General features: G+C 41.6%; 1 protein-coding gene across 8 annotated transcripts in view; it reads right to left on the reverse strand.

Moving 5' to 3' along the window:
• LOC139752006 (uncharacterized) overlaps nucleotides 1–27,336 on the reverse strand; it is a 269,198-nt gene that overhangs the window by 201,557 nt on the left and 40,305 nt on the right. For all 8 annotated transcript variants that reach the window (XM_071667778.1, XM_071667779.1, XM_071667783.1 and 5 more), the window contains exons 5-6: nucleotides 21,653–21,856; nucleotides 19,405–19,561 (exon numbers count right to left, since the gene is read on the reverse strand). In XM_071667778.1, coding sequence (XP_071523879.1) covers nucleotides 19,405–19,561; nucleotides 21,653–21,856 — 361 coding nt within the window. The remainder of the gene's footprint in view (nucleotides 1–19,404; nucleotides 19,562–21,652; nucleotides 21,857–27,336) is intronic.

Genomic DNA, 27,336 nt, shown 5'->3' on the forward strand with positions numbered 1-27,336 from the left:
GGTTGGGACATTCTTTAATCTGTTTCCTTGCATTACCTCGCTAATGCAGGAGACAGCGACAAAGTATAATGAATAGATATAAATTAAATAAGATAAATATATTTCTTTTATTTTGCGTTGTTGCTGTCTCCTGCGTTTGCGAGGTAGCGCAAAGAAACAGACGAAAGAAATGGCCCAACTCACCCCCATACACATGTATATACATACACGTCCACACACGCAAATATACATACCCATACATCTCAGTGTACACATATATATACACACACACAGACATATACATATATACACATGCACACAATTCACACTGTCTGCCTTTATTCATTCCCATTGCCACCTCGCCACACATGGAATAACATCCCCCCCCCCCATGTGTGCGAGGTAGCCACTAGGAAAAGACACAAAGGCCTCATTCGTTCACACTCAGTCTCTAGCTGTCATGCAATAATGCCCGAAACCACAGCTCCCTTTCCACATCCAGGCCCCACAGAACTTTCCATGGTTTAACCCAGATGCTTCACATGCCCTGATTCAATACATTGACAGCACGTCAACCCCGGTATACCACATCGTTCCAATTCACTCTATTCCTTGCCCTCCTTTCACCCTCCTGCATGTTTAGGCCCCGATCACACAAAATCTTTTTCACTCCATCTTTCCACCTCCAATTTGGTCTCCCACTTCTCCTCGTTCCCTCCACCTCAGACACAAATATCCTCTTGGTCAATCTTTCCTCACTCATTCTCTCCATGTGCCCAAACCATTTCAAAACACCCTCTTCTGCTCTCTCAACCACACTCTTCTTATTTCCACACATCTCTCTCACCCTTACATTACTTACTCGATCAAACTACCTCACACCACATATTGTCCTCAAACATCTCATTTCCAGCACATCCACCCTCCTGCGCACAACTCTATCCATAGCCCATGCCTCGCAACCATACAACATTGTTGGAACCACTATTCCTTCAAACATACCCACTCCTACTTACATAAGTATACTTATGTAAGTAGGAGAGATGGCCAGAGAGCGTTATTGGATTACGTGTTAATTGACAGGCGTGCGAAAGAGAGACTTTTGGATGTTAATGTGCTGAGAGGTGCAACTGGAGGGACGTCTGATCATTATCTTGTGGAGGCTAAGGTGAAGATTTGTATGGGTTTTCAGAAGAGTGAATGTTGGGGTGAAGAGGGTGGTGAGAGTAAGTGAGCTTGGGAAGGAGACCTGTGTGAGGAAGTACCAGGAGAGACTGAGTACAGATTGGAAAAAGGTGAGAACAATGGAAGTAAGGGGAGTGGGGGAGGAATGGGATGTATTTAGGGAATCAGTGATGGATTGCACAAAAGATGCTTGTGGCATGAGAAGAGTGGGAGGTGGGTTGATTAGAAAGGGTAGTGAGTGGTGGGATGAAGAAGTAAGAGTATTAGTGAAAGAGAAGAGAGAGGCACTTTGGACGATTTTTGCAGGGAAAAAATGCAATTGAGTGGGAGATGTATAAAAGAAAGAGACAGGAGGTCAAGAGAAAGGTGCAAGAGGTGAAAAAAGGGCAAATGAGAGTTGGGGTGAGAGAGTATAATTAAATTTTAGGGAGAATAAAAAGATGTTCTGGAAGGAGGTAAATAAAGTGCGTAAGACAAGGGAGCAAATGGGAACTTCAGTGAAGGGCGCAAATGGGGAGGTGATAACAAGTAGTGGTGATGTGAGAAGGAGATGGAGTGAGTATTTTGAAGGTTTGTTGAATGTGTTTGATGATAGAGTGGCAGATATAGGGTGTTTTGGTCGAGGTGGTGTGCAAAGTGAGAGGGTTAGGGAAAATGATTTGGTAAACAGAGAAGAGGTAGTGAAAGCTTTGCGGAAGATGAAAGCCGGCAAGGCAGCAGGTTTGGATGGTATTGCAGTGGAATTTATTAAAAAAGGGGGTGACTGTATTGTTGACTGGTTGGTAAGGTTATTTAATGTATGTATGACTCATGGTGAGGTGCCTGAGGATTGGCGGAATGCTTGCATAGTGCCATTGTACAAAGGCAAAGGGGATAAGAGTGAGTGCTCAAATTACAGAGGTATAAGTCTGTTGAGTATTCCTGGTAAATTATATGGGAGGGTATTGATTGAGAGGGTGAAGGCATGTACAGAGCATCAGATTGGGGAAGAGCAGTGTGGTTTCAGAAGTGGTAGAGGATGTGTGGATCAGGTGTTTGCTTTGAAGAATGTATGTGAGAAATACTTAGAAAAGCAAATGGATTTGTATGTAGCATTTATGGATCTGGAGAAGGCATATGATAGAGTTGATAGAGATGCTCTGTGAAAGGTATTAAGAATATATGGTGTGGGAGGAAAGTTGTTAGAAGCAGTGAAAAGTTTTTATCGAGGATGTAAGGCATGTGTACGTGTAGGAAGAGAGGAAAGTGATTGGTTCTCAGTGAATGAAGGTTTGCGGTAGGGGTGTGTGATGTCTCCATGGTTGTTTAATTTGTTTATGGATGGGGTTGTTAGGGAGGTAAATGCAAGATTTTGGAAAGAGGGGCAAGTATGAAGTCTGTTGGGGATGAGAGAGCTTGGGAAGTGAGTCAGTTGTTGTTCGCTGATGATACAGCGCTGGTGGCTGATTCATGCGAGAAACTGCAGAAGCTGGTGACTGAGTTTGGTAAAGTGTGTGGAAGAAGAAAGTTAAGAGTAAATGTGAATAAGAGCAAGGTTATTAGGTACAGTAGGGTTGAGGGTCAAGTCAATTGGGAGGTGAGTTTGAATGGAGAAAAACTGGAGGAAGTGAAGTGTTTTAGATATCTGTGAGTGGATCTGGCAGTGGATGGAACCATGGAAGCGGAAGTGGATCATAGGGTGGGGGAGGGGGCGAAAATTCTGGGGGCCTTGAAGAATGTGTGGAAGTCGAGAACATTATCTCGGAAAGCAAAAATGGGTATGTTTGAAGGAATAGTGGTTCCAACAATGTTGTATGGTTGCGAGGCGTGGGCTATGGATAGAGTTGTGCGCAGGAGGATGGATGTGCTGGAAATGAGATGTTTGAGGACAATGTGTGGTGTGAGGTGGTTTGATCGAGTGAGTAACGTAAGGGTAAGAGAGATGTGTGGAAATAAAAAGAGCGTGGTTGAGAGAGCAGAAGAGGGTGTTTTGAAGTGGTTTGGGCACATGGAGAGAATGAGTGAGGAAAGATTGACCAAGAGGATATATGTGTCGGAGGTGGAGGGAACGAGGAGAAGAGGGAGACCAAATTGGAGGTGGAAAGATGGAGTGAAAAAGATTTTGTGTGATCGGGGCCTGAACATGCAGGAGGGTGAAAGGAGGGCAAGGAATAGAGTGAATTGGAGCGATGTGGTATACCGGGGTTGACGTGCTGTCAGTGGATTGAATCAAGGCATGCGAAGCGTCTGGGGTAAACCATGGAAAGCTGTGTAGGTATGTATATTTGCGTGTGTGGACGTATGTATATACATGTGTATGGGGGTGGGTTGGGCCATTTCTTTCGTATGTTTCCTTGCGCTACCTCGCAAACGCGGGAGACAGCGACAAAGTATAATAAATAAATAATATATATACCCATTTTTGCTTTCGGAGATAATGTTCTCGACTTCCACACATTCTTCAAGGCTCCCAGGATTTTCGCCCGCTCCCCCACCCTATGATTCACTTCTGCTTCCATGGTTCCATCCGCTGCCAGATCCACTCACAGATATCTAAAACACTTTACTTCCACCAGTTTCTCTCCATTCAAACTTACCTCCCAATTGACTTGATCCTCAACCCTACTGTACCTAATAACCTTGCTCTTATTCACATTTACTCTTAACTTTCTTCTTTCACACACTTTACCAAATTCAGTCACCAGCTGCTGCAGTTTCTCACCCGAATCAGCCACCAGCGCTGTATCATCAGCGAACAACAACTGACTCACTTCCCAAGCTCTTTCATCCACAACAGACTGCATACTTGCCCCTCTTTCCAAAACTCTTGCATTCACCTCCCTAACAACCCCATCCATAAACAAATTAAACAACCATGGAGACATCACACACCCCTGCCGCAAACCTACATTCACTGAGAACCAATCACTTTCCTCTCTTCCTACACGTACACATGCCTTACATCCTCGATAAAAACTTTTCACTGCTTCTAACAACTTGCCTCCTACACCATATATTCTTAGTACCTTCCACAGAGCATCTCTATCAACTCTATCATATGCCTTCTCCAGATCCATAAATGCTACAATCAAATCCATTTGCTTTTCTAAGTATATCTCACATACATTCTTCAAAGCAAACACCTGATCCACACATCCTCTACCACTTCTGAAACCACACTGCTCTTTCCCAATCTGATGCTCTGTACATGCCTTCACCCTCTCAATCAATACCCTCCCATATAATTTACCAGGAATACTCAACAAACTTATACCTCTGTAATTTGAGCACTCACTCTCATCCCCTTTGCCTTTATACAATGGCACTATGCACGCATTCCGCCAATCCTCAGGCACCTCACCATGAGTCATACATACATTAAATAACCTTACCAACCAGTCAATAATACAGTCACCCCCTTTTCTAATAAATTCCACTGCAATACCATCCAAACCTGCTGCCTTGCTGGCTTTCATCTTCCGCAAAGCTTTTACTACCTCTTCTCTGTTTACCAAATCATTTTCCCTAACCCTCTCACTTTGCACACCACCTCGACCAAAACACCCTATGTCTGCCACTCTATCATCAAGCACATTCAACAAACCTTCAAAATACTCACTCCATCTCCTTCTCACATCACCACTACTTGTTATCACCTCCCCATTAGCGCCCTTCACTGAAGTTCCCATTTGCTCCCTTGTCTTACGCACTTTATTTACCACCTTCCAGAACATCTTTTTATTCTCTCTAAAATTTAATGATACTCTCTCATCCCAACTCTCATTTGCCTTCTTTTTCACCTCTTGCACCTTTCTCTTGACCTCCTGCCTCTTTCTTTTATACATCTCCCACTCAATTGCATTTTTTCCCTGCAAAAATCATCCAAATGCCTATCTCTTCTCTTTCACTAATAATCTTACTTCTTCATCCACCACTCATTACCCTTTCTAATCAACCCACCTCCCACGCTTCTCATGCCACAAGCATCTTTTGCGCACTCCATCACTGATTCCCTAAATACATCCCATTCCTCCCCCACTCCCCTTACTTCCATTGTTCTCACCTTTTTCCATTCTGTACTCAGTCTCTCCTGGTACTTCCTCACACAAGTCTCCTTCCCAAGCTCACTTACTCTCACCACCCTCTTCACCCCAACATTCACTCTTCTTTTCTGAAAACCCATACAAATCTTCACCTTAGCCTCCACAAGATAATGATCAGACATCCCTCCAGTTGCACCTCTCAGCACATTAACATCCAAAAGTCTCTCTTTCGCGCGCCTGTCAATTAACACGTAATCCAATAACGCTCACTGGCCATCTCTCCTACTTACATACGTATACTTATGTATATCTCGCTTTTTTAAACCAGGTATTCCCAATCGCCAGTCCTTTTTCAGCACATAAATCTACAAGCTCTTCACCATTTCCATTTACAACACTGAACACCCCATGTATACCAATTATTCCCTCAACTGCCACATTACTCACCTTTGCATTCAAATCACCCATCACTATGACCCGGTCTTGTGCATCAAAACCACTAACACACTCATTCAGCTGCTCCCAAAACACTTGCCTCTCATGATCTTTCTTCTCATGCCCAGGTGCATAATAATAATAATAATAATATTTAATATCTATTCATTACACTTGATCACCATCAGTGAGAAGGTGCCAGGAAACAGATGAAGAACGGACCATCCACTTGTATACACATATACCAACATAAACACCTATACACCCAAGTATACATAGACATATCAACATATACACATATTACAGATATATTCATGTATACACATGTACATATTCATACCTGCTTGCCTTCATCTATTCCTGGTGCTACCCTGCCCTACAGGAAACAGCATTGCTACCCCCTGCTTCAGCGAGGTAGTGCCACAAAAACAGACAAAAAAGGCCCCATTCATTCACACTCAGGCTCTATCCACATCCACATCCAGTCCCACAAACCTTTCCATGGTTTACTCTAAATGTTTCACATGCCCTGGTTCTGTCCACTGACAGCACGTCAACCCCAGTAACAACATCGTTCCAATTCACTATATTCCTTACATGCCTCTTACCCTCCTGTATGTTCAGGCCCCAATCACTCAAAACCTTTTTCACTCCATCCTTCCACATCCAATTTGGTCTCCTACTTCTCCTTGTTCCCCCCACCTCTGACACATATATCCTCTTTGTCTATCTCTCCTGACTCATTCTCTCTATATGTCCAAACCATTTCAACACACCCTCTTCTGCTCTCTCAACTACACTCTTTTTATTTCCACACATCTCTCTTACCCTTTCATTACTTACTTGATCAAACCAACTCACACTGCATAGTCTTCAAACATTTCATTTCTAACACATCTACCTCCTCTGCTTGTAACCTTACACTGTACCTGTTCAGCATGGGAACAGTACAAGGAGGGAAGGGAGTGGGGGACTGGGATTGTTAGAACTGGAGTCTGGGAGGGAGTCAGTAATGGTGTGTTTGGTGGCTGAGCTATTACTAGCATAAAATGTAAGATGATGTTTAATCTGTTTTTAATATTTGTTTGTTATATTTCACAAACCATATAATTTTCATCACTATACAGAAACAATAAAAATTAATCACATCATGATATGTTGGATATACAAAACAAACAAGATGGATGAGCTATATACTTTATTTATATAACATGTGACATATTATCATATATACATGTAAATGACAACAAAAAGAGGGAACAATAAAGTATATCATTCATATTACCAATTACAGTTTAAATTTTCCTATTACAAGAAATAGAATTAACAACAAAGAATAACAATTATACCGAAGAACCCAATAAAGAAAACGTAAAACGATAAAAATATCGAACAAAAAATTAACGAACATTAGTGGACTAAAAAATCAAGTTATCAGAAGTTAACTGCTCTGATAACAATTATGGAAGTTAACTTCCGATAACAGTCTAATAAAAATCAGCCAATAATTATCTGTTACCGAGTTATCGCTTTTGTGTCCATTTTTGTCTTCTATACAGGAGCAAAGGCATGTGTGAGAATGAATGAAGAGTTTATTGACGGTTTTGGTATACATGTGGGTGTGAGACAGGGCTGTGTGATCTCACTGTGGCATTTTAATATGTATATGGATGGAGTGATAAGAAAGAAGATAGAAAAAATTTGGAAAAGGGGGGTGCAGAGATGAAGTGTGGCAGTGAGATATAGTGGCTAACGGCTAGCCTGTTTGCAGATGATATTGTGTTGTGTGCTGAGAGTGAAGAAGAGCTGCAGAATGATGTGTGTTTTATGATGTATGTAAGCAAAGGTGATTGAAGGTAAATGCAAGTAAAAGTAAACTAATGGTGTTTGAAAAGAAACATAGTGAAAGTAAAGATTTTGGAAAAACATATAGAGTGAAAGAAGAAAGTGTATCAAATGATGAAAGAGTACTAAACTATTCTTTGGATATAGGGTGAGAAAGACTGGAAGAGGTGAGAGAAATTAAGTACTTAGGAGCTGTCTTGGGTAAGTGTGGCGATATGGAAGGAGTGATAAGGGAGAAAGCAGTACAAGATAGAAGAGTCATTGGATCCCTTAATAGAATAATGAAGGGTAGAAGTGTATGTATGGAAGTGAAGAGAGGATTAAGGGACAGCATATTCCTCTCAACCCTGACCTATGCAGCTGAAGCATGGACATGGAATGAGTCACAGAAGTCAAGAATCCAGGCTGTGGGAATGGTTCGAGCATGTGGGAAGAATGAAGACAGGCAGGGAACAAGGAGAGCGTATGATAGTACAATTAAAGGGGTGGTGTGAGGAGAAGAACATCTTTGACATGGGGAAACAGAGTGGAAGAATACTGGAGGGTGAGAAATGGAGCAAGAGTATGTGGAATGGTGTATTCTAAGGAAGCATGTAAGGGCAAGGATAAGTGGAGACTCCTTCGCCATGGCTACCCCCTTGATAGTAGTTCCCTGAAGGAACAGGCATCAGACGTATATATAGATATATAGAGTGCGCCTTAAATTCAAGATCTTGATCTGTAATAATCTTGTGGCATTTGAAGTTATCTTCACTTTCTATTTTTTTCTAGAAAGACCTTAGTATGAAGATACTGAGATGCAGTTTATCTTTCCAAGACTTATTTGTTCAAAATTTTTCTTCATTAAATTCTATCAGATTATCTGTCCATTTGTGTTTGGTGTCCAAATCACTTTACATTTTTTCTTGTTCTTCAATTTTTTTCACTGCTTTACACATTCTTCTGTCATAAACAAGTTTCCCAACAATACTTTCATTTACAATAATATCTATGCATGGGTGGAAAAGGGAGATGGTGGATAAGAATGGCATGCTAACTAGTTAAAAGGCAGAGGATTAGCAGGACAAAGTGAGTTAATATGGCAGTGCATGTCAGAAACTAGAAGTGTAAATTACCATGAAAAATATTTAACATCAAGGCATTTGCACATTCTATATATGTACATGTAGTTAGGCCATAAGTAAAAAGTCACTTTTGGAGAGGTTGTAACACTGTGCTAGAGCTGCCCTCTGCTAGTGGCCTGTAAAGAGTGAGGCACTAATAGCTAAGAAGTGACAATGGAGTTCACTACTTAGGGAGACTCTATTGCTGTGGCCACTCCTTTAAGGGAGTTCCATGAGGGAACAGGCATGAGAGATGTAATTAGACAGACAGATAGATATACATTTACAAACACAACAAATGATATATATACATTTACAAGCACATACCAAATAGTTTAAATACATGTCTAAAGTGGAGAAGAAAAGGAGAAGAGCAAGACCAAACTGGAGATGGTAGGATAGAATGAAAAATATTTTTGAATGGTTGGAGCCTGAACATACAAGTTGGTGAAAAATAAGTACAGGACTGGGTGAATTGGAACGATGAGGTACACAGGGGAAATACTGTTAGTGGACTAAACCACAGCATGTGAAATGGTTGAGGAAACCGTGGAAAGGTCTGTGGGACCTGGGTGTGGATAGGTGGCTATGGTATCTGTGCTTTGCACATTTCAACTAGAGAATGCATGCGATGAAAAGCAACCTGTCTTCAACTTTGGTGCTATATAGATAATGCAAGGAACGGTGAAGACGTATGAAAGAAATAAACTTTTATGATCTTATACATCACAAAAAATAATAGTAGGTGAATCTTGGTTTGCGGCAGGGGTGCATGATGTCTCCATGGTTGTTTAATTTGTTTATGAATGGGGTTGTTAGGGAGGTGAATGCAAGAGTTTTGGAAAGAGGGGCCAGTATGCAGTCTGTTGTGGATGAGAGAGCTTGGGAAGTGAGTCAGTTGTTGTTCGCTGATGATACAGCGCTGGTGGCTGATTCATGTAAGAAACTGCAGAAGCTGGTGACTGAGTATGGTAAAGTTGTGAAAGAACAAAGCTGAGAGTAAATGTGAATAAGAGCAAGGTTATTAGGTACAGTAGGGTTGAGGGACAAGTCAACTGGGAGGTAAGTTTGAATGGAGAAAAACTGGAGTAAGTGAAGTGTTTTAGATATCTGGGAGTGGATTTGGCAGCAGATAGAAACATGGAAGTGGAAGTGAATCATAGGGTGGGGGAGGGGGTGAAAGTTCTGGGAGCATTGAAAAATGTGTGGAAATTGAGAACGTTATCTTGGAAAGCAAAAATGGGTATGTTTGAAGGAATAGTGATTCCAACAATGTTATATGGTTGCAAGGTGTGGGCTATAGATAGAGTTGTGCGCAAGAGGGTGGATGTGCTGGAAATGAGATGTTTAAAGACAATATGTGGTGTGAGGTGGTTTGATCGAGTAAGTAATGAAAGGGTAAGAGAGATGTGTGATAATAAAAAGAGTGTGGTTGCGAGAGCAGAAGAGGGTATTTTGAAATGGTTTAGTCACATGGAGAGAATGAGTGAGGAAAGATTGACCAAGAGGGTATATGTGTCAGAGGTAGAGGGAACAAGGAGAAGTGGAAGACCAAACTGGAGGTGGAAAGATGGAGTGAAAAAGATGTTGAGTGATCAGGGCCTGAACATGCAGGAGGGTGAAAGGCATGCAAGGAATACAGTGAATTGGAACGATGTGGTATATCGGGGTGAACGTGCTGTCAATGGATTAAACTAGGGCATGTGAAGCGTCTAGGGTAAACCATGTGGGGCCTGGATGTGGAAAAGAGCTGTGGTTTTGGTGCATTATACATGACAGCAAGAGACTGAGTGTGAACAAATGTGACCTTTGTTGTCTTTTCCTAGCACTACCTTGCGCACATGTGAGGGAGGGGGTTTTCATTTCATGTGTGGCGGGGTGGCGACGGGAATGAATAAGGGCAGACAGTATGAATTATGTACATGTGTATGGGCGTGTGTGGGCGTGTATGTATATACATGTGGATGTAAGTGGGTTGGGCCACTCTTTCGTCTGTTTCCTTGCCCTACCTCGCTAACGTGGGAGACAGTGACAAAGTATAATATATATATATATATATATATATGGAATTTATTAAAAAAGGGGGTGACTGTATTGTTGACTGGTTGGTAAGGTTATTTAATGTATGTATGACTCACGGTGAGGTGCCTGAGGATTGGCGGAATGCGTGCATAGTGCCATTGTACAAAGGCAAAGGGGATAAGAGTGAGTGCTCAAATTACAGAGGTATAAGTTTGTTGAGTATTCCTGGTAAATTATATGGGAGGGTATTGATTGAGAGGGTGAAGGCATGTACAGAGCATCAGATTGGGGAAGAGCAGTGTGGTTTCAGAAGTGGTAGAGGATGTGTGGATCAGGTGTTTGCTTTGAAGAATGTATGTGAGAAATACTTAGAAAAGCAAATGGATTTGTATGTAGCATTTATGGATCTGGAGAAGGCATATGATAGAGTTGATAGAGATGCTCTGTGGAAGGTATTAAGAATATATGGTGTGGGAGGCAAGTTGTTAGAAGCAGTGAAAAGTTTTTATCGAGGATGTAAGGCATGTGTACGCGAAGGAAGAGAGGAAAGTGATTGGTTCTCAGTGAATGTAGGTTTGCGGCAGGGGTGTGTGATGTCTCCATGGTTGTTTAATTTGTTTATGGATGGGGTTGTTAGGGAGGTGAATGCAAGAGTTTTGGAAAGAGGGGCAAGTATGAAGTCTGTTGGGGATGAGAGAGCTTGGGAAGTGAGTCAGTTGTTCGCTGATGATACAGCGCTGGAGGCTGATTCATGTGAGAAACTGCAGAAGCTGGTGACTGAGTTTGGTAAAGTGTGTGAAAGAAGAAAGTTAAGAGTAAATGTGAATAAGAGCAAGGTTATTAGGTACAGTAGGGTTGAGGGTCAAGTCAATTGGGAGGTGAGTTTGAATGGAGAAAAACTGGAGGAAGTGAAGTGTTTTAGATATCTGGGAGTGGATCTGGCAGCGGATGGAACCATGGAAGCGGAAGTGGATCATAGGGTGGGGGAGGGGGCGAAAATTCTGGAAGCCTTAAAGAATGTGTGGAAGTCGAGAACATTATCTCGGAAAGCAAAAATGGGTATGCTTGAAGGAATAGTGGTTCCAACAATGTTGTATGGTTGCAAGGCGTGGGCTATGGATAGAGTTGTGCGCAGGAGGATGGATGTGCTGGATATGAGATGTTTGAGGACAATGTGTGGTGTGAGGTGGTTTGATCGAGTAAGTAACGTAAGGGTAAGAGAGATGTGTGGAAATAAAAAGAGCGTGGTTGAGAGAGCAGAAGAGGGTGTTTTGAAATGGTTTGGGCACATGGAGAGAATGAGTGAGGAAAGATTGACCAAGAGGATATATGTGTAGGAGGTGGAGGGAACGAGGAGAAGAGGGAGACCAAATTGGAGGTGGAAAGATGGAGTGAAAAAGATTTTGTGTGATCGGGGCCTGAACATGCAGGAGGGTGAGAGGAGGGCAAGGAATAGAGTGAATTGGAGCGATGTGGTATACCGGGGTTGATGTGCTGTCAGTGGATTGAATCGGGGCATGTGAAGCGTCTGGGGTAAACCATGGAAAGCTGTGTAGGTATGTATATTTGCGTGTGTGGATGTATGTATATACATGTGTATGGGGGAGGGTTGGGCCATTTCTTTCGTCTGTTTCCTTGCGCTACCTCGCAAACGCAGGAGACAGCGGCAAAAAAAAAAAAAAATATATATATATTTGAATGCAAAGGTGAGTAATGTGGCAGTTGAGGGAATAATTGGTATACATGGGGTATTCAGTGTTGTAAATGGAAATGGTGAAGAGCTTGTAGATTTATGTGCTGAAAAAGGACTGGTGATTGGGAATACCTGGTTTAAAAAGCGAGATATACATAAGTATACGTATGTAAGTAGGAGAGATGGCCAGAGAGTGTTATTGGATTACGTGTTAATTGACAGGCGCGTGAAAGAGAGACTTTTGGATGTTAATGTGCTGAGAGGTGCAACTGGAGGGATGTCTGATCATTATCTTGTGGAGGCTAAGGTGAAGATTTGTATGGGTTTTCAGAAAAGAAGAGTGAATGTTGGGGTGAAGAGGGTGGTGAGAGTAAGTGAGCTTGGGAAGGAGACTTGTGTGAGGAAGTACCAGGAGAGACTGAGTACAGAATGGAAAAAGGTGAGAACAATGAAAGTAAGGGGAGTGGGGGAGGAATGGGATGTATTTAGGGAATCAGTGATGGATTGCGCAAAAGATGCTTGTGGCATGAGAAGAGTGGGAGGTGGGTTGATTAGAAAGAGTAGTGAGTGGTGGGATGAAAAAGTAAGATTATTAGTGAAAGAGAAGAGAGAGGCATTTGGACGATTTTTGCATGGAAAAAATGCAATTGAGTGGGAGATGTATAAAAGAAAGAGACAGGAGGTCAAGAGAAAGGTGCAAGAGGTGAAAAAGAGGGCAAATGAGAGTTGGGGTGAGAGAGTATCATTAAATTTTAGGGAGAATAAAAAGATGTTCTGGAAGGAGGTAACTAAAGTGCGTAAGACAAGGGAGCAAATGGGAACTTCAGTGAAGGGCGCAAATGGGGAGGTGATAACAAGTAGTGGTGATGTGAGAAGGAGATGGAGTGAGTATTTTGAAGGTTTGTTGAATGTGTTTGATGATAGAGTGGCAGATATAGGGTGTTTTGGTCGAGGTGGTGTGCAAAGTGAGAGGGTTAGGGAAAATGATTTGGTAAACAGAGAAGAGGTAGTAAAAGCTTTGCGGAAGATGAAAGCCGGCAAGGCAGCAGGTTTGGATGGTATTGCAGTGGAATTTATTAAAAAAGGGGGTGACTGTATTACTGACTGGTTGGTAAGGTTATTTAATGTATGTATGACTCATGGTGAGGTGCCTGAGGATTGGCGGAATGCGTGCATAGTGCCATTGTACAAAGGCAAAGGGGATAAGAGTGAGTGCTCAAATTACAGAGGTATAAGTTTGTTGAGTATTCCTGGTAAATCATATGGGAGGGTATTGATTGAGAGGGTGAAGGCATGTACAGAGCATCAGATTGGGGAAGAGCAGTGTGGTTTCAGAAGTGGTAGAGGATGTGTGGATCAGGTGTTTGCTTTGAAGAATGTATGTGAGAAATACTTAGAAAAGCAAATGGATTTGTATGTAGCATTTATGGATCTGGAGAAGGCATATGATAGAGTTGATAGAGATGCTCTGTGGAAGGTATTAAGAATATATGGTGTGGGAGGCAAGTTGTTAGAAGCAGTGAAAAGTTTTTATCGAGGATGTAAGGCACGTGTATGTGTAGGAAGAGAGGAAAGTGATTGGTTCTCAGTGAATGTAGGTTTGCGGCAGGGGTGTGTGATGTCTCCATGGTTGTTTAATTTGTTTATGGATGGGGTTGTTAGGGAGATGAATGCAAGAGTTTTGGAAAGAGGGGCAAGTATGAAGTCTGTTGGGGATGAAAGAGCTTGGGAAGTGAGTCAGTTGTTGTTCGCTGATGATACAGCACTGGTGGCTGATTCATGTGAGAAACTGCAGAAGCTGGTGACTGAGTTTGGTAAAGTGTGTGAAAGAAGAAAGTTAAGAGTAAATGTGAATAAGAGCAAGGTTATTATGTACAGTAGGGTTGAGGGTCAAGGCAATTGGGAGGTGAGTTTGAATGGAGAAAAACTGGAGGAAGTGAAGTGTTTTAGATATCTGGGAGTGGATCTGGCAGCGGATGGAACTATGGAAGCGGAAGTGGATCATAGGGTGGGGGAGGGGGCGAAAATTCTGGGAGCCTTGAAGAATGTGTGGAAGTTGAGAACATTGTCTCGGAAAGCAAAAATGGGTATGTTTGAAGGAATAGTGGTTCCAACAATGTTGTATGGTTGCGAGGCGTGGGCTATGGATAGAGTTGTGCGCAGGAGGATGGATGTGCTGGAAATGAGATGTTTGAGGACAATGTGTGGTGTGAGGTGGTTTGATCGAGTAAGTAACGTAAGGGTAAGAGAGATGTGTGGAAATAAAAAGATCGTGGTTGAGAGAGCAGAAGAGGGTGTTTTGAAATGGTTTGGGCACATGGAGAGAATGAGTGAGGAAAGATTGACCAAGAGGAAAGATTGACCAAGAGGATATATGTGTTGGAGGTGGAGGGAACGAGGAGAAGAGGGAGACCAAATTGGAGGTGGAAAGATGGAGTGAAAAAGATTTTGTGTGATCGGGGCCTGAACATGCAGGAGGGTGAAAGGAGGGCAAGGAATAGAGTGAATTGGAGCGATGTGGTATACCGGGGTTGACGTGCTGTCAGTGGATTGAATCAGGGCATGTGAAGCGTCTGGGGTAAACCATGGAAAGCTGTGTAGGTATGTATATTTGCGTGTGTGGACGTATGTATATACATGTGTATGGGGGTGGGTTGGGCCATTTCTTTCGTCTATTTCGTTGCACTACCTCGCAAACGCGGGAGACAGCGGCAAAAAAAAAAAAAAAAAAAAAAAAAAAAATATATATATATATATATATATATATATATATATATATATATATATATATATATATATATATATATATATATATATATTACAGAGGTATAAGTTTGTTGAGTATTCCTGGTAAATTATATGGGAGGGTATTGATTGAGAGGGTGAAGGCATGTACAGAGCATCAGATTGGGGAAGAGGAGTGCGGTTTCAGAAGTGGTAGAGGATGTGTGGATCAGGTGTTTGCTTTGAAGAATGTATGTGAGAAATACTTAGAAAAGCAAATGGATTTGTATGTAGCATTTATGGATCTGGAGAAGGCATATGATAGAGTTGATAGAGATGCTCTGTGGAAGGTATTAAGAATATATGGTGTGGGAGGCAAGTTGTTAGAAGCAGTGAAAAGTTCTTATCGAGGATGTAAGGCATGTGTACGTGTAGGAAGAGAGGAAAGTGATTGGTTCTCAGTGAATGTAGGTTTGCGGCAGGGGTGTGTGATGTCTCCATGGTTGTTTAATTTGTTTATGGATGGGGTTGTTAGGGAGGTAAATGCAAGAGTTTTGGAAAGAGGGGCAAGTATGAAGTCTGTTGGGGATGAGAGAGCTTGGGAAGTGAGTCAGTTGTTGTTTGCTGAAGATACAGCGCTGGTGGCTGATTCCTGTGAGAAACTGCAGAAGCTGGTGACTGAGTTTGGTAAAGTGTGTGGAAGAAGAAAGTTAAGAGTAAATGTGAATAAGAGCAAGGTTATTAGGTACAGTAGGGGTGAGGGTCAAGTCAATTGGGAGGTGAGTTTGAATGGAGAAAAACTGGAGGAAGTGAAGTGTTTTAGATATCTGGGAGTGGATCTGTCAGCGGATGGAACCATGGAAGCGGAAGTGGATCATAGGGTGGGGGAGGGGGCGAAAATTTTGGGAGCCTTGAAAAATGTGTGGAAGTCGAGAACATTATCTCGGAAAGCAAAAATGGGTATGTTTGAAGGAATAGTGGTTCCAACAATGTTGTATGGTTGCGAGGCGTGGGCTATGGATAGAGATGTGCGCAGGAGGATGGATGTGCTGGAAATGAGATGTTTGAGGAAAATGTGTGGTGTGAGGTGGTTTGATCGAGTAAGTAACGTAAGGGTAAGAGAGATGTGTGGAAATAAAAAGAGCGTGGTTGAGAGAGCAGAAGAGGGTGTTTTGAAATGGTTTGGGCACATGGAGAGAATGAGTGAGGAAAGATTGACCAAGAGGATATATGTGTCGGAGGTGGAGGGAACGAGGAGAAGAGGGAGACCAAATTGGAGGTGGAAAGATGGAGTGAAAAAGATTTGTGTGATCGGGGCCTGAACATGCAGGAGGGTGAAAGGAGGGCAAGGAATAGAGTGAATTGGAGCGATGTGGTATACAGGGGTTGACGTGCTGTCAGTGGATTGAATCAAGGCATGTGAAGCGTCTGGGGTAAACCATGGAAAGCTGTGTAGGTATGTATATTTGCGTGTGTGGACGTGTGTATGTACATGTGTATGGGGGGGGGGTTGGGCCATTTCTTTCGTCTGTTTCCTTGCGCTACCTCGCAAACGCGGGAGACAGCGACAAAGTATAAAAAAAAAAAAAAAAAAAATATATATATATATATATATATATATATATATATATATATATATATATATATATATATATTGGGGAAGAGCAGTGTGGTTTCAGAAGTGGTAGAGGATGTGTGGATCAGGTGTTTGCTTTGAAGAATGTATGTGAGAAATACTTAGAAAAGCAAATGGATTTGTATGTAGCATTTATGGATCTGGAGAAGGCATATGATAGAGTTGATAGAGATGCTCTGTGGAAGGTATTAAGAATATATGGTGTGGGAGGCAAGTTGTTAGAAGCAGTGAAAAGTTTTTATCGAGGATGTAAGGCATGTGTACGTGTAGGAAGAGAGGAAAGTGATTGGTTCTCAGTGAATGTAGGTTTGCGGCAGGGGTGTGTGATGTCTCCATGGTTGTTTAATTTGTTTATGGATGGGGTTGTTAGGGAGGTAAATGCAAGAGTCTTGGAAAGAGGGGCAAGTATGAAGTCTGTTGGGGATGAGAGAGCTTGGGAAGTGAGTCAGTTGTTGTTCGCTGATGATACAGCGCTGGTGGCGGATTCATGTGAGAAACTGCAGAAGCTGGTGACGGAGTTTGGTAAAGTGTGTGGAAGAAGAAAGTTAAGAGTAAATGTAAATAAGAGCAAGGTTATTAGGTACAGTAGGGTTGAGGGTCAAGTCAATTGGGAGGTGAGTTTGAATGGTGAAAAACTGGAGGAAGTGAAGTGTTTTAGATATCTGGGAGTGGATCTGTCAGCGGATGGAACCATGGAAGCGGAAGTGGATCATAGGGTGGGGGAGGGGGCGAAAATTTTGGGAGCCTTGAAAAATGTGTGGAAGTCGAGAACATTATCCCGGAAAGCAAAGATGGGTATGTTTGAAGGAATAGTGGTTCCAACAATGTTGTATGGTTGCGAGGCGTGGGCTATGGATAGAGTTGTGCGCAGTTGGGTGGATGTCCTGGAAATGAGATGTTTGAGGACAATGTGTGGTGTGAGGTGGTTTGATCGAGTAAGTAATATAAGGGTAAGAGAGATGTGTGGAAATAAAAAGAGCGTGGTTAAGAGAGCAGAAGAGGGTGTTTTGAAATGGTTTGGGCACATGGAGAGAATGAGTGAGGAAAGATTGACCAAGAGCATATATGTGTCGGAGGTGGAGGGAACGAGGAGAAGTGGAAGACCAAATTGGAGGTGGAAAGATGGAGTGAAAAAGATTTTGTGTGATCGGTGCCTGAACATGCAGGAGGGTTTAAGGCGGGCAAGGAATAGAGTGAATTGGATCGATGTGGTATACCAGGGTTGACGTGCTGTCAGTGGATTGAATCAGGGCATGTGAAGCGTCTGGGGTAAACCATGGAAAGTTGTGCGGGGCCTGGATGTGGAAAGGGAGCTGTGGTTTCGGGCATTATTGCATGACAGCTAGAGACTGAGTGTGAATGAATGGGGCCTTTATTGTCTTTTCCTAGTGCTACCTCGCACACATCAAGGGGGAGGGGGATGGTATTCCATGTGTGGCGAGGTGGCGATGGGAATGAATAAAGGCAGACAGTGTGAATTGTGTGCATGGGTATATATGTATGTGTCTGTGTGTGTATATATATGTGTACACTGAGATGTATAGGTATGTATATTTGCGTGTGTGGACGTGTATGTATATACATTGTGTATGGGGGTGGGTTGGGCCATTTCTTTCATCTGTTTCCTTGCGCTACCTCGCAAACGCAGGAGACAGCGACAAAGCAAAATAAATAAAAAATAAATAAATATATACATATATTTTTTTTTTTTTTGCTTTGTCGGTCTCCCGCGTTTGCGAGGTAGCGCAAGGAAACAGAGGAAAGAAATGGCCCAACCCACCCCATACACATGTATATACATACATCCACACACATGCAAATATACATACCTACACAGCTTTCCATGGTTTACCCCAGACGCTTCACATGCCTTGATTCAATCCACTGACAGCACGTCAACCCCGGTATACCACATCGCTCCAATTCACTCTATTCCTTGCCCTCCTTTCACCCTCCTGCATGTTCAGGCCCCGATCACACAAAATCTTTTTCACTCCATCTTTCCACCTCCAATTTGGTCTCCCTCTTCTCCTCGTTCCCTCCACCTCCGACACATATATCCTCTTGGTCAATCTTTCCTCAAAGTAATACAACACACAAAATACATCACTGCAACCAGGTGTCAACTACTTTCACCAGACATGAATATGTACTATGAGACATTGTCTCTAGAAACATCTACAACACATCACAAGACATCAAAGTAAAGCTAGTTATCTACTACAGAAACGAAAAACAAGCATCCAAATCATGAAAAACCAGTTATACAAAAAAAAGACATTAAAAGAATCCAACAATGTTTATGAATTCAAATGTCAACAAATGACACTGAGAGCTCAATACCAACAAGAACTACATGGGAAACAAAACCTTAATATTGTTAAGAAAACTTACCCTACACTTAAAAGAAGGTTCTATCAAACTACCTGTCACCAAGAAGCACAACACTACCCTAACACAAGTAACCACAGTTAATTATATAAGCACACTATGCACTTAACAAGACTCAGGACACCTACACCTACACAGACCCATATGGGGATAGGGGGCTGTGGTTTCAGTGCAATACATATGACAGCCAGAACGGATGTGACTGAAAGAGGTCTTTTCTCCATCTGTTCCTATCACTGCTTTACTAACAGAGGAAACAGCAAACAAGTATGAAAAAAAGGAACGCAAACCCTTAAAAATTATTTAATATATAGGGCAATGCTGAAGTTAACTCTATTTTTAATTATACTGTATAAATGTGCTACTCACCCTTTTTATCAAGCCCCCCTCGATATTTATCAAAGTCTTTCAATCTGACACGCTGCCCTATAACTTCCAGGAACTCTGAGAAAGCAGGACCAGCAGTTTCATTGTTATACATCTCCTCCTCGGTGGTCTGGCCTGCTCTGCAGTACAGCACTCCAACCTTAAAAGAGGAAAAGTTTCAAATATCATTAACATACCAGTATAAGAGATCTGCTTTCATATATCTGTTAGAGCTTCAAGTTCTACAATAGTGCATTATACAAAGAATTAATACTAATAATCAGTGTGCTTTCACGTAGGGCTGAAATGTATGATCAAATACAGAAATTATGCATTAACCATCAAACCAAACCAAACCAAACAACCAAGAGGCACTTGCTTAGGTTCCCCCAAATCTGGGTTATGGTTCCAAAATTCATAAAGAGAGCTTCTAGTTCACACCACCTCAGAAGCCATATCTAACTTGAAAGAATAATCTAGAGTTTGCTATTTTCACAAAATAGGTAGTTATTGTTACAAAAGTTCCTTGTACTAGTCTTACAAAGGTGATTCCTCTGTTGGCCTACTGTGATGTCAAGTCAATGTAAATTTCAAAGATGGAGTGATTCACAAGAGAGCCATTTACCCATGAGTACATCTATCTCTGAATTAGGCCGATTAACAGTCATCTGAAGAGCCATCACGCGATTTCAATCTAACCCATCGATATCCTGTGCATGTGGAAAACATTCTTCCCTCACTCTGAGTTTGAGTTTCTGGCCTGTATGTACAAGATGTTGTCCATGGCAAGGCACATGAAAATTATTTATTTCAAGAGCATAAATGTATGCTCCCTACACCCTCAGACTGAAGGTTAGCAAAAGCAAAAACTTCAGAATACAAATTCCACGACACAGAGGATCAGCTTCAAGGTGATACCAACCTGCAAAATGATGTTAATCTTTCAGCAAAATTCCAGAAAAATTTTACATTTGAATATATGTTCCAACAGAGACAATTCTGGCCCCAAGACATAATGAAAACAAAAATAAAAATGTAGAAAAAATTTTCAAACACAAGTAAGACATGAATTCAATGTTAGTAAAAAAAATTCAAGTCAAGATGATTTTTGCAGAGAGAAGTGAGAAATTTACAGGGAATCATTATAATTGGATATGTTTGCAGTTTTCCCATTCTTGTTAGCAAGACAGAGCCAAGAACAGATGCTACAGCCATGCCCCAAAGACTATTCTGTGGTTTCCTGTGACTGCTTCATTTGCCCTGGTTCAGTGCAATACCTTACAAAATAAAGTTATCAAAACAATGGGCAGATTCAAATTGTGAAGTTATGAAGTACTTTGGAAGGTGCATGGCATCTTTTGATATGGTACAGTTCTTTGGAAGGTGCATGGCATCTTTTGATATGGTATAGTTAAGTAGAATATAAGCCAGATGATAGTTTCCCATGAAGTACTTTAGAAGGCGCAAGGCATCCTTTGATATGGCATAGTTAAGTAGAATATAAGCCAGATGACTGGTTTCCCCTCCACTTCTGACATATATGCCCTCTTATTCAACCTCTTCTCACTTATTCTCTCCATTTTTTCCCTCCACTTCTGACATATATGCCCTCTTATTCAACCTCTTCTCACTTATTCTCTCCATATGTCCAAACCATTTCAGCATACCCTCTTCAGCTTACTCAACCATAATCTTATTATCATATCTCTTACCCTTTTAATATCATTTATGTATCTGACCATCCATATCTCTGATGCACTTTCCCTCTGGAAACTTCCATCCAGGTGGTGGCCAGTGCAAAGTCTCTACTTATCCCTGTCCTTACGTGCATCCCTAACATACACCATTAAACACATTCTTATACCATTTCCCTCCCTCCAGTGATATTTCACTCTATTTCCCCATGTTGCAGGTGGTCTGCCTCTCAAACCAACCCCTTTAATTGTACAATCATACACTCCTCTTGTAAACTCCCTGCCCTGCATTCTTTCTGCAAGCCCAAACCATCTCAAAATAGTTTCACTCAATCTACCCTTTTATCACTCACTTGATCAACCCTCCTCACACCACATATTGTCTCCAGTGCCCTGGTCTATGCCTCCTGAGACAAAAGATTTGATGCAGTTTAAATCTGGCATCCCGCACAAATTTTGTCATTCATTATGCAGACTATTTACATATTACTGTTGTAAAAGACAAGGCAAATGTGTTATAATTTTCAAGAATAACAGAACACAGCAAAAACTTGTACCTTAAATTTCTTATGGATCCCCAACTCATCTAATCGGATCAAAGCTTCTTCAGTCTGTGGACTTGTCTGTCCTAATCGTAAACAACCAACAGAGAGTTGCGGACAAACATATTCTAGGGCTTCCCGCACCCCAGGACTACGACCCTTCTCTCCACTAAATCGTCCAAGACTTTCCTCAAGAACAGTACCTTGGCAGCTAAATAGCTGAAAAGAGAAAAGAGTATTAGAAAAACAAAAAGAATATAAATATCAATGGAATCTTTAGGTTCATACAAATCAAACATAGCGTACAGTTGTGGAGACTATATTAACTCATACATGATGTGGGGCATGAGTACATCAAAAATGACCAAATATCTTATTTTGTTAACATCCCACTAAATCACCCTTACTAACCCTCAAAATTCACGTTTCAAGTAGTTTAATGAATGTATCTAACATCAAAATTTCAATTAAAAAGTATTCTATACCCACTATTTTCACTATGAAAATGTGTAGAAATCTTCTAGATGTTTCAGCACAATGTACTAAAACTTGCAAGAGTAAGGCCTGAGTGTCAAGTACGGTGCTACTGAGCATGCTTTATCACTTATCTACATTACCAAAACATTGATTATTGATTATTATGTATTTTTCTTCTTTCTTTCATATTTGTTTGCTGTGTCCTATGTTGCAGTTGCACCAAGAAAAAATTGAGAGAAGGCCTCATTTGCTCACATCCATTCTCTAACCATCATATATAATGTTTTGACACCACAGACCCCTCATCACAACCAGGCCCCATAGACCTTTCCATGGTTCCCCCACCTGCTTCATATTCCCTTGTTAAGTCCACTGACAGAACATTGCCCCTTGTATATCATATTGGTCTAATTCACTGTACTCTATGAACACCTTTAACTCTCCTGCATCTTCAGAACCTGAGCACTCATTCAAAATCTTACACCCTCCTTCCATCTCCAATTTGGTCTCCCCATTATCCTTGTGCCCTCAACTTCCAGCACATATATGCTACTTTTCAACTTCTCACTGATTCTCTCCATATGTCCACACCATTTCAGCATACACTCTTCAGCTCTCTCATCCACACTCTTCTTATCACCACACTTCTCTCTTACTTTTTTGTTTCTTACTTGACCAACCTTCCTCAAACATTTAATTTCAATACATTCATTTACAGCACATCCCATGCATTATTTCAACCCTGTTGGGATTACTATGCCTTCAAACTTACCTATATTTGCCCTCCCAGACAGTTACTTCTCTTTCCACACATTCCTCAATGCTTCCAGAACCTCTGACTCCTCTCCAACCCACTTCTATGGTTAGATTTCCTGCCATGTCCAGTCCCATATACCCAAAACAATCCCATTTCCTCCAAGTTTTCTCCAAACTCTCACCCTAACACACCTGTCTTTTTGCTGTGCTAAACTGATAACCTTACTTTCATTCACATATATTCTCAACTTTCTCCTTTCATACACTCCCAAACTCAGACACAAATTTCTGCAGTTTCTCACTCAAATCTGATAACAGCACTGTGTCATCAGCAAACAAACATCTGATTCACTTCCCAGGCTCCACCTACCCTTAACAATGTGTATAACCGCCCCTCTCAAGACCCTTGCATTTACCTTCCTCTTCACCCTATCCATAAACAAACTGAAGAGCCACAGCAACATCAAACACCCCTGCCACAGACCCACCTTCACCTGGAACTATTCACCCTTCTCTCTGCCTACTTGCACACATGCCTTATTCTCTTGATAAAAACTCTTCATTGCTTCTAATAGCTTTCCTCTCATACCACATATTCATAACACTTTTCACAAAGCATCTTTACACACTGTATCATATGCTTTCTCCAAAAACACAAGTTATTGTCTTTTTTTTTTTTTTCAAACATAATCGCCACTTCCTGTGTCAGTGAGGTAGCATTACGAATAGTGGACTGAGCCTAAGAAGGAAAATCCTCACTTGGCCCCCTTCTCTGTTCCTTCTTTTGGAAAAGTCAAAACTGGAGGGAAGGATTTCCAGCCCCCTGCTCCCTCCCCTTTTAGTCGCCTTTTACGACATGCAGGGAATACATGGGAAGTCTTCTTTCTCCCCTATCCCAAGGGATAAAGTTATGGTTTATCTTATACAATAAATAATTTCAAGCTATGGTCAGTCATTCACTAAAAAAAAATTTCATTAAAACAAAAATACAAAAGTCTCTGAAATTACCAGCTGCACCAGTCAGGTACAGAGTTGTCAAAGTCAATTAGCCCCAGGCAACAATACCACCAATTTTGGTATGAAACATTTTCCTACCTCATCTTGGTTAACTTTTGATGCTGAAGGAGTCATTGTCCATACCATGACTCTCAAAACAATATAAAGACATAATAATCAATGTTCAATTGTCATCTACCTCATCCTCTACATCTAACTAAAAGCTACTAAATTTCCTTCCTACAAAAATCATGCAAATGAACTCTTAAGGGCATGGCTGAAGGATGGCTGACTGTGGGAAAAAATTGTTTAGCACTGCCACTTCAGCCACCATCCAGGGTACACAGACTTGAAACTCAGGCATGGAACATGATGCATAAATATCTGTCTAGGGGTGTCACTCAGCCCGTATAAATATCCCTCTGGAAGTGTCAAGAGGTTAAAGCCCCCAAATGATGGATACTAGAATTATGATAAGATTCTTTGCTTTGGAGATTCTGACCATTATAAAGTTCTTGTGCAGGTGACAATCAGAGAGAAGTGGAGATATGGCATAAAGAAGAATGGAGAGATAAGTGTTAGATGAATAAAAAATAATGGAAGGAGGAGTATGAAAGAAGGCTGCTAGCAAACTTAGATGAGGTGTATAAAATGTTTAAAGGACTGTTAAAGCTTGTAGAATTATTATGTGGATACAAGGCTGTGAGAAAGAAAAAAAAAAAAGGAAATTCATGGTGGATGGATGAGATTAGAAATGCTGTGAAGAAGAAAAAGAAATATGATAGATCGCTTAAAAGGAATGTGAAGTGTCTGGGGTAAACCATGGAAAGTTTTGTGGGGTCTGGATGTGGAAAGGGAGCTGTGGTTTCGGTGCATTACACATGACAGCTAGAGACTGAGTGTGAATGAATGTGGCCTTTGTTGTCTTTTTCTAGTGCTACCTCGCATGCACGCGGGGGAGGGGGGGTTACCATTTCATGTGTGGTGGGGTGACGGCAGAAATGGATGAAGGCAGCATGTATGAATATGTACATGTGTATATGTCTGTGTATGTATATGTATGTATCGGTGAAATGTTTAGGTATGTATATATGCGTGTGTGGGCATTTATGTATATACATGTGTATGTGGGTGGGTTGGGCCATTCTTTCATCTGTTTCCTTGCGCTACCAACTGCCGCAACCAGGAATTGAACCTATGCACTCAAATGGGTGGTCCGTGAATGCATCATGGTCAGGAAAACTAACTGCTACACCATGGTTGTTCATATAGTCCTCTCAATCCTGATCAATGCAAACAAAATATGGACATGGAATGAGTCACACATGTCAAGAATCCAGGCTGTGGAAATGAGCTATTTGAGAAGAGCATGTGGTATGACTATATGGAATGAAGAAAAAAATGATGGGGTGTATGGGAGATTTGGTATGATAGGAAATGCAAAGGGATATAATTGTGGGGTGGTAGACTGGGTGAAATGTAATACAATGTGGTGGTTTTGGCATGTGGAAAGAATGCAAAATGGGGAGTTTACATGGAGAGTATGATACTATGATTAAAAGGGTTGGTGCAAGAGGAAGGCCACCTATGACATTGGCTAAAAGAGTTGAAGAATTCTGGAAGGAGGGAAATGGAAGTAGAATGTGAGGAATGGTGTATGCGAAGGAGGCATGTATGGACTGGAATAAGTAAAGAATCTTTTGCTGTGGCCAGCCACTTGATGGGAGTTCCCAGAAGGGAATAGGTACCAGATATATAGGTAAATAGACTGTGAATTAATTACACTGACACCACTGTAAATTTTATCTCAAGAAACTCAATTCGTAAAGTTTTTCATCAAAGACAGCACACCTTCATCTTGGTACACTTTTGCAGAATCTTCTATCCAGTAAACCAGTTCACACATTTCCAAGAAATCCCTTCATTTTACCTTCAGTCTTCCTTTATATTTCACCCCATTCAAATCACTCAAATACCCTACTTTAATTTTATCTTTCTTTCTTTTCTTTCAATCTATTCGCCATTTTCTGCGTTAGTGAGGTAGCGTCAAGAACAGAGGACTGGGCCCTTGAGGGAATATCCTCACCGGGCCCCCTTCTCTGTTCCTCCTTTTGGAAAAATTTTTTTTTTTTTTATCTATCTATTCATCTATTTTGCTTTGTTGCTGTCTCCCGCATTAGCAAGGTAGCGCAAGGACACAGACGAAAGAATGGCCCAACCCACCCACATACACATGTATATACATACACATCCACACACGCAAATACACATACCTAAACATCTCAACGTATACATAAATATACACACAGAGACATATACATATATACACGTGTGCATAGTTCATACTGTCTGCCTTTACTCATTCCCATCGTCACCCCGCCACACTTAAAATAACAACCCTCTCCACCCTCATGTGCACGAGGTAGCGCTAGGAAAAGACAACAAAGGCCACATTCGTTCACATTCAGTCTCTAGCTGTCATGTAATAATGCACCAAAACCACAGCTCCCTTTCCACATCCAGGCCCCACAGAACTTTCCATGGTTTACCCCAGACGCTTCACATGCCCTGGTTCAATCCATTGACAGCACATTGACCCCAGTATACCACATCGTTCCAATTCACTCTATTCCTTGCACACCTTTCACCCTCCTGCATGTTCAGGCCCCAATCACTCAAAATCTTTTTCACTCCATCTTTCCACCTCCAATTTGGTCTCCCACTTCAACTCGTTCCCTCCACCTCTGACACATATATCCTCTTGGTCAATCTTTCCTCACTCATTCTCTCCATGTGACCAAACCATTTCAAAACACCCTCTTCTGCTCTTTCAACCACACTCTTTTTATTACAACACATCTCTCTTACCCTATTATTACTTACTCGATCAAACCAACTCACACCACACATTGTCATCAAACATCTCATTTCCAGCACATCCACCCTCCTGCGCACAACTCTATCCATAGCCCATGCCTCGCAACCATATAACATTGTTGGAACCACTATTCCTTCAAACATACCCATTTTTGCTTTCCGAGATAATGTTCTCGACTTCCACACATTCTTCAATGCTCCCAGAACTTTCGTCCCCTTCCACACCCTATGATTCACTTCTGCTTCCATGGTTCCATCCACTGCCAAATCCACTCCCAGATACCTAAAACAATTTACTTCCTCCAGTTTTTCTCCATTCAAACTTACCTCCCAATTGACTTGTCCCTCAACACTGCTGTACCTAATAACCTTGCTCTTATTCACATTTACTCTCAGCTTTCTTCTTACACAAACTTTACCAAACTCAGTCACCAGCTTCTGCAGTTTCTCACAGGAATCAGCCACCAGCGCTTGATCATCAGCGAACAACAACTGACTCACTTCCCAAGCTCTTTCATCCACCACAGACTGCATACTTGCCCCTCTTTCCAAAACTCTTGCATTCACCTCCCTAACAACCCCATCCATAAACA

Source organism: Panulirus ornatus, chromosome 12 (assembly GCF_036320965.1).
Source record: "Panulirus ornatus isolate Po-2019 chromosome 12, ASM3632096v1, whole genome shotgun sequence".
Lineage (NCBI taxonomy): Eukaryota > Metazoa > Arthropoda > Malacostraca > Decapoda > Palinuridae > Panulirus > Panulirus ornatus.